Below are 19,924 nucleotides of genomic sequence, written 5' to 3'. Positions count from 1 at the left end.
GTCCCGTCGCCCCGACGCGACGACACGACGACGCCACGACGACTGCGTCACTTCATGCCGTCGTTCGTGGCATCGCCTCCTTTCTCATTACTTTTATGCCGTGTTTAATGCACTGCGTCGTACCGTCGTGTTGTGCCCTTTAGCCGTTGCGTCATGCCGTCGCATCGTACTCCCGTCGTCGCCTCATTACCGGTGGAAATAGTGGGCGTCCTTAGAGACGGAGCTAAGTTCCATACCAACAGATACCATCACATGATCCGTCTTGAAGGACCTACGCTCGCACTTTTTTTCCATGACTTGTGACACACGCCCTCTATTGGCCGTGATAATCACCAGCCATTTTTGATAGCACGACTCAACGGCAAGACGACGCAACGCATTAAATACAACATAAATGTAATGAGAAGGAGGCAACGGCAATATGGGACGGAGCCGTCCTGGCGAGACGTCGTGGCGTCCGGGCGACGGTACGACGCGAAGCAGTTTTGTCGGCTCTAGAACACCATACTAACAGCATTCAGCATGAACACTTGCAAAGTTGGAACATGTTTGAACGAATTGGGTCTTGTTTGGGGACAAAAAATTTAACTAGATTAGAAAAAAAAAGGTTTTGGCAACAACCCTTTGGAACTGAAGAAATAGCAAGGATATTCATTACAAAAGCGGACATGGTTTCATCAAATTTATGAAGTGAGGGTACTAAACAGTTTCAGGACTGGAAAAAGAATTCAATGCGCACTGGCAATAGACCATCACGTGCAGGCTATACTGTAACAGGGCTGGTTCATACCGGGCATACAGGCACAGATCCAGGGAAGGGGTTTGGGGTCTATACCCCCCCCTCCGCCTGGGGGGGTTGAAAGAACCCAGAAAAAGGATATGTAGGGGTCTTATTTTCGTGTACGGGCTAACCAGAGAGATCAACTGCCAACGGCAACAAATACATGTATAGTAACAAAGAATTCCCAAAGCCCCAGCCAAAAAAAAATCTGGATCCGTCCCTGGCATGGTTAGACCAAATGTCATCAGGAAATCATAGTGCTAAATCTAAATCAACCCATGCGGTGCACGATCATACAACAGATTCCATCACAAACTTTTTTTATCACCAGTGTTTCGTCGGTCGTCTTGAACGTGATGGTGCGCCAGTCGTGAGGCCTGAGGTAGACTACTTTTCGTCTTTCGCATTATTCTTCAATCCATGTAAAAATCGCTTCGTAGAAAACAGCGCCCGCTAATTCCTCGTCTTGGACGAAATGTCATTTTAACGATGCCACCGGTGCCTTGCGCAGTGTGCACTGCATACCCAAGTAGCTTGTCTCCACGATGATTTGATCATTGGGGCTAGAGGAATCCAAACACCGTAAACCTGTTCCTGAGTGACTAGTCTCTCCGGCAGAGTGAGGGGTCCTTGACACGCTGCCCGAATGGGAAGTAGGGACTAAGTCGAGAGAGAGGGGAAAAGCCAATCACTATACAAGGTTATCTTTCCTCTCATCGCCTTCTCTCAATGCGTCACGGTAACTGGTTTAGGTCGACTGATCCATTCCATTCTCGGCTCATAGATTCTCCTTACATTCCAACCGAGAAGAAAGGGGTACACTTGCGGGGAAATTCTCACATATCAGCTTGCACCAAAGAGTTGTTGTCTGGAGGTTCATGCTTTAAGCATTCAAAATGTTCAAAATACTGTCAGTAATAACTACTGAACAGGTTAATCATCAAACAGTTGCTTTGGCCAATGTGGGTGTAACATAACACATTCTCATTTTCATACGAATGTATACTTTGAATCGTCCAAATAATAGTTGGAGTCTCGTTCGTTAATCTTATGTCATGCCCTCTGCGGTTCACAGATCTCTTTTAAATCCAAGTCAGCCTGATGCAGACAAGGTTGGACACATGACACATTAAACGCGCTTTTCGAGAGACACGTTTCAAGCTCGCATCGAGGTCTGTTTTTGTAAATTGTGTTGGTTCTCCATGAGAGAAACACAGCAAATGGAGGCTTATATGGAGCGGACCAACACGTTCATATGGAAAGGCCCCTTTAGATGGAAATGTCATCTCGAAGGTTAACTTCTTGACAAAAGTCTTTTTAAGTGAAACAAACTCCTCATTTTCCAAAACACCTTTAAACTGCATCGCCTACGGGACAAAGTTCATGGAACATGTATTGGATTTCAAGCAAAATCACAGAATTTCCCGAACATATTCCTCATGCATATGGCATTAATTGCTTGGCTTGGCAACTGTATGGCTTCAATTTGAAAGTAAATTCCGTTCGACAGGAAATCGAGTTGTTCACTGAGGGACTATTTGTACCTTCAGCTCTTCCTTGATCCTGGAACCATTAAGATTTAGGACAAATGAAATAACCCCAACGTTTGGCTCCATAATCATATAGATGGGTGTTTCTGTAGTGAAACCAAAGAACCAAACAATGAATGAGTGGTGTAGTTTCTTTTAATTACTGTACGTCCTTGTTCATAACAGACGAGCTCTTTTGCTTAACGTTCGCAGTGCAAGTGTGCAAGTGCGCCATCGCACTTAGTGCACTGTGTCGATCCCAGGAGGCGTTCTCTCGTCCCCTGTGCCCTGGGATGGGTTTTGTGAAGAAACTACAGCTGTCACAAAGTCTCATAAGTAAATTATTTCTTTAATCAGCACAAGTATATTCTCTGAGCACGCATCATGAAGCAAACTGAGTCGTTGATCCGTGTTATTGTTCAAATAAACTCTTCAAGGATTCTAAGAAACTATGTTGTGCAACCCAAGTTATAGTAGCCAATCAAAGTGCCCTGTAAAAGCGACGGGAACAAATGGATCAGAGGTGCAGTTGCTGGGTTATAAAAGGCCTCGACTGTTCACGTCGGAATCCATACAGACATACGCCCAATGCAGAACGTTCTTGATTTGCAGTTTGCTGATTTTGATTTGCAAATGGCAAATTGTCTTTGTCATCAGAGATGAACGCGATGTTCTGGGTAACGTGAACGTTGACCCTGAACTCATCCACAACGAATTCCTCTGTGGGTTTTGACGTATTAAACCTCGGTCCAACCAGCCCACACACAGCCAGCTTCTAAAGACCGGTTATGTCGTCATGTCGCACCAACTTTTCCGCCTTGTTTCTATGAAATCCCCTTGATTTCCTAGTCCGCAGGGAGAAGAGACTCTGGCCTCCCATGGGCACACCTCATGTAGACAGTCTCGCTCTGTCTCTACTTCACAGCACCCTTATTAGTCTCAGAGTGATTCTCCTGTTTTCTCGCTCCATGTCACAATAATGCGTGGACCAACTCGAGTGGCTTCAATAGACGCCAGGGTGACTACTGTGTGCCCTGGATGTCTTTACTTGACTACATGTACATTGCGGAATGAAAGCTCTTCCATTTCTTTTGGCCATGCACATTGCTCACAAGATTCTCATAAGATAACATGAAGCCCTAAAAAATTTCTTTGTCCCTAAACGTATACAGCGAACTGACATGGAGGGGGAATTTTAATATTTCAGTAATGGTACAAGAATCGATGCAAAATTTTATCGAAAAGCAGAATGGCAGTGTTTAACAAACTCCCACATATGCACGGTATAATATCAGCGTTAACCATGGCAAAAATCTGTTGCATAAGCGTCTGTTCTATCGGCTAAGAGTAATGAGTACATTTAATTCGGCACTGATCATTGGTTGGTCGGGCTAGACTGGCGCACGAATCATCACAGTCTCCCCTAGCCCAGGTTGGACGACGTCTACATTGCATTGCAACTAACGTCCAGGGTATATATATAAAAGTCCTCCTACTATGCGGATTTTTTTCAACAGATTTTTCTCACATTTTACCTGACGAAGACAGCTCAAAATGTCGTTCACAAGTGCCTTTTATCCCGCAGACAACGTATTTTGCAGGAAATCTTGAGAAACTCCACGCTCTCCGTCGCGATCTGTTAACGATGTACATGTACATACACGTTCGTCTATAGCACGCGCACACGCACATGCGCGAAATGCATAGTAACAAAGTGCCCCTTACGCATGCGCGGAAGAGCCATGGGCGTAAGAGAAGTTGCGAGTAACGCCGTGTCCGAACGGGCTTCCAGAGATAGGTCTAGGTCTATAATCTGCGCGCCTCCACTCATTTCCAATGGAGCGAAGACCTAAGCCGTTTTCCAATACTCAACTTCGGCTCCGTCTTAGGCTTCAACTGTTTTTTAACTAGCTGCCTTTGAAGCTGTAAGCGCAGTAATTAGTCTAATAGTGCCACAAAACATCAAATAAGATGCAAGAGAGCCAAAAATTACAGTAATCCAATTTAATTTAAACGCTTCAGGGCCACAATCAGGGATTGGTTTTGGGAACGAAGCCTGAGACGGAGACAAAGTTGAGTATTGGAAAACGGCCCCAGCTCTAGACAACATGCATAACTGACAGATATGGGCCAAGCTTAGAGACCATTTCGCGCATGCGCAAATGCGTACCGTGCGAACGTAGGTCGTTCACGAATCGCGACGGAAAGCGTAGAGTTTCGCAAAATATCTTGCAAAACACGTTGTCCGCCGGCGTATTTAAAACTTCAACACAGCATTTATGGAATTCGGGATACAAGGCACTTGTGAACAACATTTTTAGCTGTCTTCGCCAAGTAAAATTTGAGAAAAATCAGTTGAAAAAAATCCGCATAGTAGGAGGACTATTATTTATACCCTGGACGTTAGTCGCAATGCAATGTAGACGACGTCCGACCTGGGCTAAGTTTCCCCATGGTTTTTGCATACACTAAAAAGGGTGGTTCAATGCTTTTAGTGTAACGTTAGTCCGTGTGTTTGTTTGTTTGTTGGGGTGTTTGTTTGTTTGTTTGTTTGTTTGTTGGGGTGTTTGTTTGTTTGTTTGTTGGGTTGTTTGTTTGTTTGTTTGTTTGTTGGGGTGTTTGTTTGTTGGGGTGTTTGTTTGTTTGTTTGTTTGTTTGTTTGTTTGTTTGTTGGGTTGTTTGTTGGGGTGTTGGGGTTGTTTGTTTGTTTGTTTGTTTGTTTGTTTGTTTGTTTGTTTGTTTGTTTGTTTGTTTGTTTGTTTGTTTGTTTGTTTGTTTGTTTGTTTGTTTGTTTTGTGTGTGTGTTTTGTGTGTGTGTGTGTGTTTGTTTTTGTTTTTGTTTTAAATAAAAAGTCTTAGATATCACTTATTGTTGGCAGGAAAAAGTACGCTTTAAAGAGCCATGGAATTGAAAGGTGAAGGAACGTACATAGATACAACCAGTGGATACAACCAATGGCCTAATTGTGTATGGGTAATGGTCCTTATGTTACACTTTATCAAGAATACATGCGTACATTAAATACGAAGTTTAGAAGAAAACAGCTTCCGTGCGTCTTGAACTACAAGTGCACAAATTATAGGAGGTTAAAATAACCCCTTAATATTATTACTGTGTTTGTATCTTGGTATCAGCAAGATACAATCCATGCAGGACAAAGGGTCCTATTTGTGTCATCTAACGCCTCAGTTTTTGAATTGAAACATAGCCTCATGTGCAGCCTAAGTCCTCCAAGTCTAGTGCTATGGTTCACAGGAGCAACAGTCCTGTTAAACTCAAATCTAATCATGTCCTTTTGCAGCTGTCACTTTCGTCGTGACGTTGTAGCAGGCAGGTACATTTGATCTTGACTTAATCTTCGTTCCATCAATCTTTTGGAAACATTAGGCCCTATGCGTCAACTTCCGAGAGAAGTAGCGTTTGGCATTTTACCAACAAATTCTGTGCATAGGTAAGGTTTTACTGATAATGAAGCTTGTTGCTAACTCTACTCCCTCCGTGCTTTGTCCTTTGAAAGCAATAATTACTTGAATGCTATTGCTGTCATTGTTACACTGTATTTCGAATTGCATACTACTCCATGATGAGTTGCACGGTGTCAAGGACGTTAATTACTGTATCCTCAACAACATGGTCAAACAAACACATTCATGATTACGAATCTCCCCTGTGTATCTGGCCTAATGGGATTTTTGTTTTGTTTTTACACAAAAATAACGGAGCAAATTTCATGACAACGACTTTTATTCGTGCAATGACTTACTGAGAATATATCTGATGATGTAATTCTGTCATCACTCAAGCTCAGATTATTTACAGATATGCCGTTATCCCGCCCAAAAATACGTTTGTTCTAGAGTAGGAAGCCGAATGATCTCTTCTGGATGAACGTACAATTTACTATTGTGCTGGGTGGATTATTTGGTTATTTCACGTTGATAATTACTGAGGAATATGTCACGCGGTGAATTGTCGTCATCGTCCTTGTCCCCCATTGCGGAAGGTACGTCTGATCCGTAACACATTGTTTCAATATTTGCCTGCCATTAAAGAACTGTAGGTCAAAAGTCAGGAAAACCCTGATCTTGTAAGTGGAACAGCATGCATGGAAGCCAGCACGTGACCACCTACCAAAATAACAATTTTTACAGCTGTTTTGTCCTGTAGGTGGTCCAGTCCAATTTGTTTTTGAACGTAACACTTGTAAAACAAACTAAAACACAAACTTCCCAATTGTCTGTTGAAAAAAATATTTGACATCAAGGAAACAGGTAACAAGGCTAAATGCATAATCTGTCGTGTTTTATATAATATTGGTTTCTGTTCACTGCAACACACTGCAAGTTACTGTAAGTTAGTTGTGCAGTACTATGAAAAGAATGGACATGCTGGGAGGTTGGTACCATAATCACAATACAATCCACTTAAAAGGTAGTGAATATGCCGTATCAAAGGACTTATATAGAGGATTATATAGAGGTTTTCACGTGACTTAACATGACGGGCAAAGGCATTTCAGTAAGCGCACCATGCCCATGGATGCGCGCGTGTATTTTCAAATCTGTGTATTTCTTTTGGCAGTTTCATGTACGCAAGGATGTTGAGAGACGTCGAAGGCATGCGTGTTTCCGCGCACATCTAAGTAAATTGGATACCGACCGTCATAAATCACGTAACTGAAAAACCTCTATGCATGATTTGCGACATCATACGATAACCTTAATCTGAATCTCAATTCTGTCATTTCAGGATTTGGGGCAGTAATCAACCAAGACATGTCAGATTCGTAAAGCGGGCATGTCGGAACCAATGTGAACACAGATTGGACAAAGGGGAAGTCAGATTAGATCCCCACGGCTTTTGCCTTTTGAGCGGCAATCTAAGACTCTAGTTGAGTTGTTTGCAAGAAAAAACACTATTAATCTTCTTGGATGTCGACCATTTTTCACCACCTTCTATTTGATGATAATAATGTAATTTATTTAGCATGTATCTATCAAGCGCACATAAGTACTCGGCTGAATTGCATTGCAGGTGTTATTACCTATGCTCATCATAAGACCAATTTCAGCACCCGATATTAGTGCACACTTTTCCTTTGCAGATACATTTTAATAATCCTGGACAAAAAGGGGCAAGTAAAGATAAAATGACTTACCCTAAGTCACACCAAGTTAACAGCTTATGGATTTGAACCCACCCCCCCCGACGAGAGTCATAAATCCTAGCTACCAGGCCAAACGCCCTCACTTTAGATTATAGTTTGGATCATTTGCTGGTCAACAAGCATGCTAATGTCTAATCCACGTCGTTGACACTTTTGTTATAACAATTATCAAACCATGACTGACTACTTGGCCAGGAAAATTATCTTGATTGTTGCTCTTAAAACTAAAGGAAATCTTAAATTAGAACAAAAGCCAAACAGCTATAGATAACACCAAGTTCAGTTACTTTGTTCCCATACATACTCAAAGAATCAAGTTTAGGTTTGTCCAAAAAAAATTCGGTTTTGTATCGTAAGATTTGCAATTAACAGTATATGACATGCATTTCTTATTCATTTCAACTTTTTCTTTAGCTTCAGGGGACCATAATAGAATGAGCTTTTCAACAGGAACCTTGTGCATTATTCTTGTAATATCCATAATTTAGAATCCTGTATTATGTTGAATCCTGTATTATAATGATCTGTTACTTTCTCCAACTTGCCATGGTTATTGCTCAATGACCTGAACCCAACAAAAATATGAGGGAAAAGTTTTTACCTTGTAAGACAAATCCCCGAAGTGACCGCTGAAGCAACTTCAAAGGTAGGCCTATATTACAATCAGCAATGCTGAAAACAAATGAACTTACCGCGAAAACGGGAGTCAATCAGACAAGGATCAACCTACGGGAAAGAGCAATTACCCCGACCACCACAAAGGTATGTGAATACGTGGCCATTCCTATCTTTTGCAATTAGACACATACGGTAGTGCTTCGTGTGGTGGTGCTGATATCAAGATATGAATTCCTCAAAACATCGCACCAGCACCAACAGAGCATTACTTTGCCCAACTTTACCGAAATGGTGGCTCTCAGCATTTCATATGATAAACACACTGTACACGACATAGCAAGGCATCCTGTGGGGAAGCACTGATCTTCTACCAAAAGGTCGCCCAGTGAAGCCCTGGTCTCTCTTGGGTGCCTGGGCTTGCCAACAGGTGCTGATGCTTTGTACCTCAGGAAAGGTGAACTAATAAGTCAGCTAGGAACTTACCGGGGACCGGCAGAGGTAAGCCTCGAGTGGAGTTCGAGTTTTTCTCCATGGCCCCGCAACAACCGTCATATCACAGATACCCAATGAGACTAGATTTGGGCAGCTGCCAAGTCATCTCAGGTCCCGACGAAGTAGGAAATTCATCATTCCCGTTTGGAAACCTAATAGTGGCCTCGGCGTTCGGGTTCGGTCCGAGCAAATGCAAGGAGCTTTCTGTTCTGACATCGGAAATGCTGACTTGGCTGGGGACCGAGGCATATATACTTCACAGTGCACTGCTAATCAACAACTGATCCCCTGATGACCTGCACAGCATCACCAGAGCAGGCCCGTCTTTCCACCAATGGGCTCAAGTGTTCTTAGCTATTTTTGAAATCCTGACCATGCGTACTCAGCGCTCTTGTCAAGATCTAAGCATCTCCACTCCCAACCTTTTGCTATCTTTAGCCAAGACGATTTTATGTATTCAAATCACACCAATGGAAATCCGGGAAAGCATTGGAACAGGGTTACAGTGGCTGCGGGTGCAGTCTTTCTGTCTCTTTCCTCCAAACTGCCCTCAGCAATCTTTTAATGGTACTCAGATCATCTAATTGGTTTTTACAGGAGTTCAATGAAGTCCTGCAATTCATCGTTATCTCTCTCCGGGCTGTTTAAGTATACTCAACACGCAGGAAACTACCACAAAAACAGACCCCATAGGCCTATTTTAGAATAACTACGTTTTATCAACTAAATTGGTTTAATTAGTAGTAGTTTCGTCGAAAATAAGAAACGGTAGGAATTCTGCTGCGATTGTACAATTATGGAAAAAGGAATTAGAGGCATTATTAAGTGGTCTCAATTGTATACATTTTGATTGAAACTATCTTTCAATAAAAAATAATCTGAATTAATTGATGAATAGGGATGTGAAACTGTTCGTTTTTATCAAGCACTGGGTGTCCTTAGCTTATAATTATCTTTAAAAGACAGCACCGTAAAGACAATTACCTATAGGACAATAATTTAAACTGTCATTCAATATACTCTCACCTAATGAGACACGTTTAACTATCTAACTTAGAACAAAGGATGTTCCATCATGCAGGGATCTCATAAAAGCGCCAGTTTGTTTTCAACAGTTATTGAACAAGAGTATTTCGAGCCTTTTACCCTAAGGTAATTCAGATTTGAATAATTTTCTCTTGCAGTTGTGAGAGCTGTCCCTCTCTGAGCAGGAAATTCAAATTTTGATCTTTCAGGCAAATCTAAATGTCCCCGGTGTGTGGGCTAAATTTTCTTGTGGGTGTGTTTTTATTCTGGCGAACGGTCCGAAACCTTTGGTGTGGGAATTACTTTGCAGTCACTTTTGCGTTTGGTACAGTTGCAAGTTCATGTAGTAAACTGAAAATGGTATTTTCAAAGCATCCAACATACGTGAGTAAAAAAAAAACCAAAGTGTGGAATGTGCACAAGTGTCGGGTTCGTAATTGCACGTGGTTTTGTGAGCTCTGTATGCAGCCTAATTATTAGTATGGCATAGTTACACAAACTTTCTGCCGTGAGTTGATGTATATATAAGTCATACACCTCGACCCCCACCCATTAGTGACCTACAATGTTGTCATCTAAGATGCAAGTGTAAACTTTGTTCCCTTGTCCGAACTTCGTTCGCAAATGATGACCCTGGACGGGGAAGCGGTACCGTCTCCGATTGCTTTTAACCTCCAGCCAGCAAAGCAAGTAGGCCTGCGGCGAGAATTTCACGACCAGTGTTAATCTGTAACAATTATCCATTCACAGTTAAACTATCTGGTGTGTTTCGGCTACAATGCCGAAGCAGCTATTGCTTTTGTTCTCCGGTTCGCGATGGTGGAGTATAGGACACTTTTCAAGAGACAGGAACAGATACCCCTCAAACCATTTGAAGCAAGATATGGGACGGAGAGAACCCCCCCCCGCCTTTGTGTTGGTCGTTGTTTGATCGGAATCTCAGGAATTCTTTACAGAGTTCTAGGGGATGTGTTAGGTAACATCAGTCTACAGTGTGTACAGGGATTGGACAGGTAAGGGGTACCCCTTCGTCCCTTATCTTGCCTGGTATACCTCAAAACCCATTTCTTTTTCCAAAGTTCTAACAATAAACAATGTCACAGACAGTCTTCGGTATATTCAGCAAGAAATGAGACCGAGGGGTACCCCCAACATGTCCAATCCCTATACACATTCCAGACTATTGTTACTTAACACCCTCCCCAAGATGTCTGAAAGGAATTCCCCAGATTCCTGCGAGACAATAACCAACACAAAGCAGGGGGGGGTTCTCTCCGTCTCATACCTTGCTGCATATGGTCTTCAACGTTTTTGGAGGAATCTTTGGGATTAAGAGGGCAAAAAATGCGTGATTGCTCAATACCCATTTATACACGTCAATGCACCTGGTGGTAGGATAGGAGTTAGGGTGATTTTTACGAAGTCAAAACCAGACCGCGTCAAAAGGCCCGGATATTTCAGCGTAAAGAACCTCTACGAAGTATACAAGTTGGAGTAAATAGGATTAAGTCGTTCAAATGGTCCGTGGGTCATGAAACCTTTGGAAAAAAATGAAATACCTCACGCAATGGTGAAATCACGATTAAGAAAAAATCCATTTTTTCACAATAACTGTTTTTTCAGTGTTTCAGTAATCTTTTCTCCCTATCACTTTGGCGCTTTATTAAGTATGGAATTCCATATCTGCCGTCGTGTGTCGCCCGTCGTGCGTTGCCCGTCGTGCGTCGTCCGTCGTGCGTCGCCTGTCGTGCGTCGCCCGTCGTGCGTCGTCCGTCGTGTGTCGTCCGTCGTCCGTCGTGCATCGCCCGTTGTGCGTCGCCTGTCGTGCGTCGTCCATTGCCCGTGTTTTTTTTTTTTTTGGTCGCGATTGCGCAGTGGTATTTTTAACTTTGACCCTTGATCGTTTCACATGTCCATGTCCTTGTTCGATCGATCCACCATGCCTGACTCTCATTTTAGCAATAGAACTAGAAGATGTACATGTATTAGTTTTTGCAGTTGCGCCAAACTCCACTTGAAAGAAGAAATAATATCCTGACATCGGTTAAGTAACGTGTATATGAAATAGTACCATTTTTTGTTGCATAAATAAATTAACACAATAGACTTTTGTTAGGGTATATTGTTTTTCTCGATAACTTAGTTACTCTAGACGTAACTTTACTCGTTAACAGTCTGACTTTAGGTCTATAGCCTATGTAACATTTCTGTCTGTCCCCGCACGACATCAAACAGAACGGAATGTAAATAATAAATTATTTACAATGTTTGATTCCTTAATAGTTTTCATAAGAGACGAACTGATTCAGCATTATTTCGAGGGCAGGTATAACTATGATGAAATCTGCTGTATACTCCAAATTAGACATGACTTTAGTTGCAGGTTGGCTCACAGAAGTCTTTTAAACAGTAACGTTACTTGTTAGCCCCATAAATAATGCTGATATGCTGATCAACCTGTTCTCATTGGCCTATCCACCATGGCATACACACCCACAAAAACCAACACATCACATTTTCTGAAACTTAAACCAAGTGGTAATCGCCCCCTAACAATACATTTAATTAACAGTTTGTTATCCACAGCACTGTCTAGTATTTCTGGATTTCAAGGTGAAATTGGGAGGACAAAATGGAATATCTGTATCGGTTGGCAGATTTCTCTCTAGAATTTGATGAAAACAGGTCAGCACATTTTTACATTATGCAAATTAGAATTAGACTGTAGATAAGTTGGCCTGAATATTTTCGCTGAAAATGCTTTTCCCCAAAAAACACTTGGTTAAATTCTCAGAAAGGCGACATTTTCTTGTCAAGGGGCAGGGGTAGTCTAGCATTATTGGCATTAATTATGGGACTAGTGCTGCACGTGGGATTTGTACTTCCCTTATTGGGAAAGGATCCTCAGAAGTGCATGGAATCATCACATTGTCATTTGTTAGATTTGTTAAATTCCGGCTTTTGCAGGTCCTATGCAACCCATTTGATGGGCGACGCACGACGGAGGACGGGCGACGCACGACGGAAAATGGCATGTTAGGAACTGGTAAATGGCGGAATTGGGACACAACAAAAAGCAAAATGCGACGGACGACGGGCGACGGCAGATATGGAATTCCATAATAATTAAGAGTGATTGCCCTTAAACTTTGCATGTACTTCGACCACCACCCAAGGATGGTCCTAAAAGATGTGGTGACGTCATCACTTGCCACGTGACAAACCCACAAAGTTGAATTTCTTTTTGGGCTTGTATCTCTGGAGCCATTTGTCCCTGTAGGCTGAAATTATGCCCAGAAATAAGTCCAAATGTGTAATATGGAAAAATTTGAGTAACGTCATGATGATGTCACCACCTGATTTTTTGACGATTTTTAATTTTTTGACGATTTTGGCATTATTTTTGACATATCTCCTGAACAAAACAATGTTTTAAAAATTCTTTTTGCTAGACCTCCAGCAGGTCCATTACATATCCATTCGTTTGAAAAGTTTGTGACGTCATGATGACGTCACCACAACGTACGATTTTTAGGCAATGTCTGATCGTTATGAAATTCCCTCAGTACGTTAAAAGTCAATCCCTGATTGCATTTCTGAAGTGACGTCATCATGACTTTTTCATTGATTTTTTATTAGTTTTTCACAACTTACAGGTGTACGAATTTGTAAGCATACTGCTACTTCCTGTCATAATTTCCGGAACTTATTCAAGTCCAATTACTTTCAAATTCTGCTGAAAAACTGTAAATTCCAATTCACCAAATTCAAATACATGTGCAGATTAGCACGCTTTGAATTTTAGAGCACTATTTAAAAGTATGGTCGTCTGATGAATTATACTTTGCGCACATGGTGACGTTTCCCCTGAACTTGGTGCACACTACACACGTACATACTTCCGCTACCAGGGAAAGTGAGGAAATGCCCTGTGTCGCGCAGTTTCATGCTAGTTCCAGCATCTTCGGTCTGAACATAAAGCAGCACAAGTCCACGTGACTGGGACTGAGGGAAACGCCCTCACATTTGGGGCATGGTTCAGCGATTTTCCCAAATATGTATGTTAACAACGTGATTCATATAATCAGCAGCCCACGCCAAAATGTTTTCCAGGCCTAGCTTCGATGTCATGTAGGCCTTCTAATTTATCGTGAGCGGTCAAATAGTATGCGTCCATATCCATGACAAGGACTTCGAAGGAAGCCCTGACAAAAATTTCGGATCCAGCTCTAACTTGCTGTATGAAAGAGTAACACCTCTATGTGAAGATAATATGATGTGCTTGTAGTGGGTTAATCCTGTAAAAGGGGAGACGCAGCTTTTTATACCAGGCAACTTGAAGATATGGGACGGAGGGGTACCCCCCTTACCTGTCCAATCCCTATACACAGTCTTGACTATTGTTACCTAACACATCCCCCTAGAAGTCTGTAAAGAATTCCTGAGGTTCCGATCAACAATTACCAACACAAAGGCCGGGGGGGTCTTGTAACCGTCGACGCTCCATACTTTATCCCTTTTTAGTGACTTTGGGCATGCCATACTGCGGTCGTAAAGTTCACGATGCAATGTATAACATTTTAGCGGGCCGCCGTCCATGTGATTGCCAGCATCAGCATACAGACTTTCTGTCCACCTCGCTCTGATCTATCCCCAGAAAGTGATATCTATATTAACGAATAAGTACATTCTAGACCTGCAGTTTTTGACCATCCATTATATACTGAAGTAAAGAAGAATTTTTGGGGTCTGTCTTCAATAAACGGCACAGTGGTAAGCGTGTATTACTTTGGTTCATGTATAGCATATAGGGCCTATAGTCTTACCGTTACGTGTACTGTACACTACATGTTTCTAGCTAGTGTTATAAACACTGAATGTGTCAACGTTAGCTGTGTGATAAACTTTCAGATGTTTATTGTATCGCAACTTAACTCATCTATTCATTTCATTACTTGAATGGCATGTGTGTACAAATTATTAATACATGTACATGCAGTTTGGAAGGAAATAGTAAGGATTTGTCCCCGAGTTTGACAATATCTTCAGGTTTGCAATTTGGACCAGTCACATGTATCTTCACATTACATGTACTAGGGCTTACCAATTGTTGTATAACTTCAATTAGTAGAAGTATGGAGCTATCGATGTGTTTTCTGACATGCATATTTTCTGTATTTGTTTACCTGTAGTTCTTACGGCATTCGAAGTGGGAACTTCTGCTTTGAACCAGAGGTCAGAAGTAAATAAAACTTGAAAGACATGCCAGTACAAGAACGAGTTGAATGTAATTCCATCTATTGTCTGAGACAGGCACAGTTCTCTCCGTCCCATATCTTGCTTCAAATGCAGCTTTTATCGATTACCTATTTGTACATGTACATGTACTGTGGTAGTGCTAGCTCAGTAGACCAACGGATCATTTTGTACAAAATCAGCTCAAGACATGTAAGTTCCACCATGGACATGTGCACATATCATATTTACATCTGTTCATACTCTGGGGCAGAACTGACATGCATGCGGGTCATACTGTGGTTATAGATGACATATATGCCTATGAACACATTTAAGAAAAAACTCAGATGTGATTTTACTTAAGATGCCCATGTTGTTGATATGGAAGTTGTCCTCAAAAGTGTTGGTACACGAAATAATGTTTACTTTAAATTGTCTAGCCTCGATAGAGTGGATATTTTACTTGTAATTAGGCATGCCGCACAATCTGCATGAATACACAATCTGATTGTTTTGTGAGTCGAGCCTGTATGAAAATTCCATCTTAACTTCCTTGGTGGTGCATGCAATCAGTCTTCCAAAACCGTTGTCTACTTTAAAAATGGGCATTTGCTGATGACAGAATTATGGGCATATCATGCAATGAGATAAACTGATCAGGTAAAGATGAGTGATTGTACAGATTGACAGATTACATTGAGTCGCATGGCCCTATACATGTATATGCTTTGTATTCTGTTCAGTGTTATCACATTTGCATGAATGACTTCAGAAAAACTTCTCATAAATCTGCTGAGACATTTTCCCAATGTTCAGAAACCATCCTAGGAAAAACCTTTCAACGATATGCTGCACAATGCAACTTATTAAGCAACTCAATAAATCAACCCATAATTCATCCTAACTTGAAAGTACTATGGTAAAGTCTACAGTTATTGACAATATGGTTTATTTATTATTTTTGAAGCCAATACATGCATTAATACCCAGTAGAAGCAGGTTAATAGTCTCTCTTCTTGATTGGACATCAGCCAAGCAGAGATGACCTGGAAGATGCCACTCACAAGTTGGGGTGAAAAGGGCAGTTTTCACTTTTGAAAGTTTCACAATTTGATTAAGGGAAGCCAGTATTCCCTTTTTTTTATTAATATCATTACAAAACAAAATTGCATGTACAGAAACCTTGACCTCAGTAAGGTACCCTCTCTCCTCACCTACAGAAAAGATGGAATCAAGTTCTCCATGGTGCCTCTATCCAACTAATCAATGTTCTTTCTCAGCAGTGTCAAGTCACACTTCAAACCTACACCAGGACATAGCCCATCTTGATTCTGCACTTAAATCTAACTGTCCCGATGCTGTGTATAGGAACCTGTGCGTTGAGATGGAAAGGGGCCTCACTAATCTTGATTGTGTTCTTCATGACAGGAGGAACAAGAAGATAGGTGGCATTTTGGCCAAACAACAACGTAGGCATAGACGCTTCAGAAATCAAAAGCCCCAACCCTTACCACCCACCACTTCTAACACTGTAGTCAACCTTTCTTCTTCGCCTATAACTGATGCTGAACACAAACTTCTCTCCAAGGGTCTAAATTTCTGTCCCACTCCCCCCAGGTAGAACTCAGCCAAGATCTCATTGAATACTTCCGCAGGATACGACTTGAAGAATTTTCTTAGACTCTGCTCCGTGCGACCGGGAGCCCCTCCGTGTCAAAAGCACCTGGGTACCCCCAAAGGATCATGTACCAGCCCTTGAGACCTATGCACATGCTGTTCATTCACAAGTGAATAACCCTGATCATTTTCGTCACACTCCTCAAGATAATCTCTCCAGGGAAGAGCGTTCAGCACTCAACTCCCTGCGCTCCCCAATGACATCATCATCAAGCCGGCAGATAAAGGTTTGGACTGACAGCAATACATTGATGAAGCCCATCGCTACCTTAACAATCATACTAACGATATCCCCGTCGATTCTGACCCCACAGGAAGATTCTCACAACAGATTCAGCAGGTACTAGGTGATATGCGTTCACGTGACCAACTATTCAAGAAAGTTCATAAGTTTCTATCCCCTATTGATTGTAGAACCACTAGGTTTTACCGACTCCCCAAGATCCACAAGGCAGGTAATCTAGGGAGGCCCATCGTTTCCGGAAATTGATCGCTCACCGAACACACATCATTGTTCACTGACACCTTTCTCAAACCCCTCGTTGTATAGATGCCGTCATATATCAACGACAACCAGACTTCCTACGTAAGCTGGAAAACATCAAGAACCAGATTCCCAGCACTGTCATCATTGGGACCTTTGATGTGTCTTGTCTCTATACTAACATTCCCCGTGAAGAAGGTATTCGCGTCCGCCGCTGCTCTGCCCTCATGAAGAGCGGACACACAACTCCCCCCATCAGTGATGTCGCGACGCTTATGAGACTTGTACTAACCTAGAACGATTTCTCCTTCATGGGCAAACACTATCTACAGGTATGTGGCACAGCTATGGGCACCCGCATGGCTCCTTCCTTTGCTTGCCTCTTAATGGATAATATTGAAGAACGTATGCTTACGTCAGCACCTTGCCGCCCTTGGATCTGGTGGAGATACATTGATGATGTATTTTTCATCTGGACCAGTGACAGTGGCCGTCTAGACATCTTCATGAACCATATAGATTCTTTCCACAGAACAATTAAGTTCACTTAATATTCCCTCCATTAGGCCAACTTTCTCGATGTCACTATCCGGAAGGAGAACAACCTCGTGACTACTGACCTGTATTCCAAGCCCACATATACCCATCAGTATCTTCACTCATCCAGCTATCACCCTAGACATTGCAAGACTGGTATTGCATACAGCCAAGCATTCAGGCTGAGACGCATTTGTTCTACTGATTCAGATTTCTCCCGTCATACACAGGAACCACCCACAGAACTTAAGGCACTATCACTTGCAGCTCTTCTAATGTCATATATCTTATCTCTTGCTGGGTGTGCAGTGTTCAGTATGTTGGAGAGACCACGAACACTTTCAAGAAGCGTTTCTATGGCCACAGATCGACTAGATCTAGACTAGATACCCCTGTAGGCCACCACTTCATCCTTTCCAACCATTCTATGACATGATCTTACAGGGCATATAGAATCACTTAGGTTCCGTAAAGATGCTGTTCGTTTCAAGAGGGAGAAGCTTTAAATCAAACGCCTCCGCACCATACAGCCCAATGGCCTGAACATCCAAGAGGGAAACTACTAATAAATACATGCACTTTTTTCTTTCCCTCTCTTGTCTGCAGATTATTACCCCCTCCCACTTGGGGTCCAGTTCGATCCTTTTTTTTCCCCTTGATCTCTTCCAGCCTTACATTCCTTTGTTGTTTAACCACGCCTTTCATGCAGTCCCCTATATCCTTTGCCCCTTTATACAGCCTGCAGCTTTCCTTTTGTCCTCTTGCATTCATCCGTGCTTGGTTGATTCTCTGTGTGCTTGTTTGTCCTGTCCACTTGTCATTTTGCCTTTGAGAAAGATTCTGCTCGAAACGTCAGGCCCCCCCATATTTTGAGATTTGTATTTTAGGTCATTGTAGTCAGCAAGCAGTTTGCAGCAGTTTTGTATAACATATCTTTAAAAGTTAACATGACTTTATGTACACATATGTACCATTGTGTTGTAGTGTGTGTTTCCAAGTAACCTTGATGTTAATAATTGCTAAAATACATGTATGCTCTACTTTGACGTCTGTTTGTGAATTTAATCCTGTTTTGTTTGACTTAAGCATGACAGTAGTGTCAACAGAATCTTGGCTCCACCTGTGAATTTCACTCATTTATAAAATGTCTCGTCTCAATTCACAAAGACAGTTAAACCATTACAAATTATCAGTGCATTGCCAAGAACACCATGCTGAACAGTGCAGGGGCAAAAACACAGCCCTGATTGACTCCGTTTGTCACAAGGAAAGCGTTGATGTCTCACCGTTGTCCAGCACACGGGCCATCTTGCCGTCGTCAAATTGGCGGGAAACCGCGATGAACTTGCGAGGGCATTCGAACTTCCGCATGATTTTCCAGAGCCCCTTTCTGCTGACCAGGTCGAAGGCTTTGGTCAGGTCAACAAGGCTTATGTACAAGTCTTCATGCTGCTCCATGTTCTTCTCCTGGAGTTGACGGGCGGCGAACACCATGTCCATGGTCCCACGGCCTTCGCGGAAGCCACACTGGCTCTCTGGGAGATGACCTAGCTCCAAGTGGTTCAGGAGACGGCTGAGCAATACGCGGGAAAGGATCTTGCCAGCAATGATGAGGAGAGAGATCCCGCAGTGGTTGTCACGGGATAGGCGATTCCCTTAACGCTTGTAAATGTGAACAATGGAAGCACCTTTGAAATTCCGAGGGAGTTGTTTCTGTTGCCATCTTGACTAGTAGAGGTCAGTGAGCCGAGTGAAGAGAGCTGGTCGCCTGACTTGAACACTTCGGCGGGGATGGCGTCAGAATCGGGGGCTTTCCCACAGGACATATACCTGACGGCTTTAGTAACCTCTTCCACTGAGGGGGGGTGTCAAGGTCAGAGTTTACTGGCGCCTGGGGGAGGTGTTCGATGGCTTCGTCGTTTATGAATGCCTGCCGATTCAGCACCTTGTCGAAGTGTTCTGCCCACCTCTCGATCTGATTTTTGTCGGTGACAAGAGTTGTCCCGTCTACACTGAGCAGGGGTGATGAGCCGGATGATGGTGGCTCATAGATTGACTTCAGGGCGTCATAGAACCTCTTGATGTTGTGTGTGTCAGCAAAGCCTTGGATCTCATAGGCCTTGTTACTAAGCCAGGCATCCTGCATTGAGTGAAGCTTGGTTTGAAACGCTTTACGCTTGCTAGAGAAGGCAGCCTTTTTGACGTTGAAGTAGGGTCACTCTGGTAGACTCGGAGTGGTTGGAGTTTTCTGCCAGGAGCGTCTGGATTTTTGTCATCATTTTCGTCGAACCAGTTCTGGTGGTTTCTGGTTGCCGGGCCAATTAGGACTTGAAGGGTAGCTGAGTGGACCGTCGTTTTGAAGGATTCACCGTCT

At 42.6% G+C, this 19,924-nt stretch overlaps 1 protein-coding gene and 1 pseudogene across 3 annotated transcripts in view; one reads left to right on the top strand and one right to left on the bottom strand.

Annotated features, from left to right (window-relative positions):
• Positions 1-19,924, bottom strand: part of LOC110986592 (aminopeptidase N-like) — a 93,496-nt gene that overhangs the window by 61,201 nt on the left and 12,371 nt on the right. Inside the window, exon 1 of one of the 3 annotated variants that reach the window (XM_087139888.1) lies at positions 8,580-8,753. The exons of 1 other annotated variant lie outside the window; for it this stretch is intronic. In XM_087139888.1, coding sequence (XP_086996014.1) covers positions 8,580-8,628 — 49 coding nt within the window. In that variant the 5' untranslated portion in view covers positions 8,629-8,753. Of the gene's footprint in view, positions 1-8,170; positions 8,342-8,579; positions 8,754-19,924 lie in introns of those variants that run through there. One more of the 3 variants, XM_087139889.1, reaches the window with a different exon arrangement.
• Positions 10,242-19,001, top strand: LOC147798436 (uncharacterized; annotated as a pseudogene).

The sequence above is a fragment of the Acanthaster planci genome, linkage group LG08, assembly GCF_054643075.1.
Source record: "Acanthaster planci isolate LZ-2023a linkage group LG08, COTS_SCS, whole genome shotgun sequence".
NCBI classification, from domain to species: domain Eukaryota; kingdom Metazoa; phylum Echinodermata; class Asteroidea; order Valvatida; family Acanthasteridae; genus Acanthaster; species Acanthaster planci.
The sequence above is the reverse complement of the archived record's forward strand: the minus strand, read 5'-3'. Positions and strand labels throughout refer to the sequence as shown.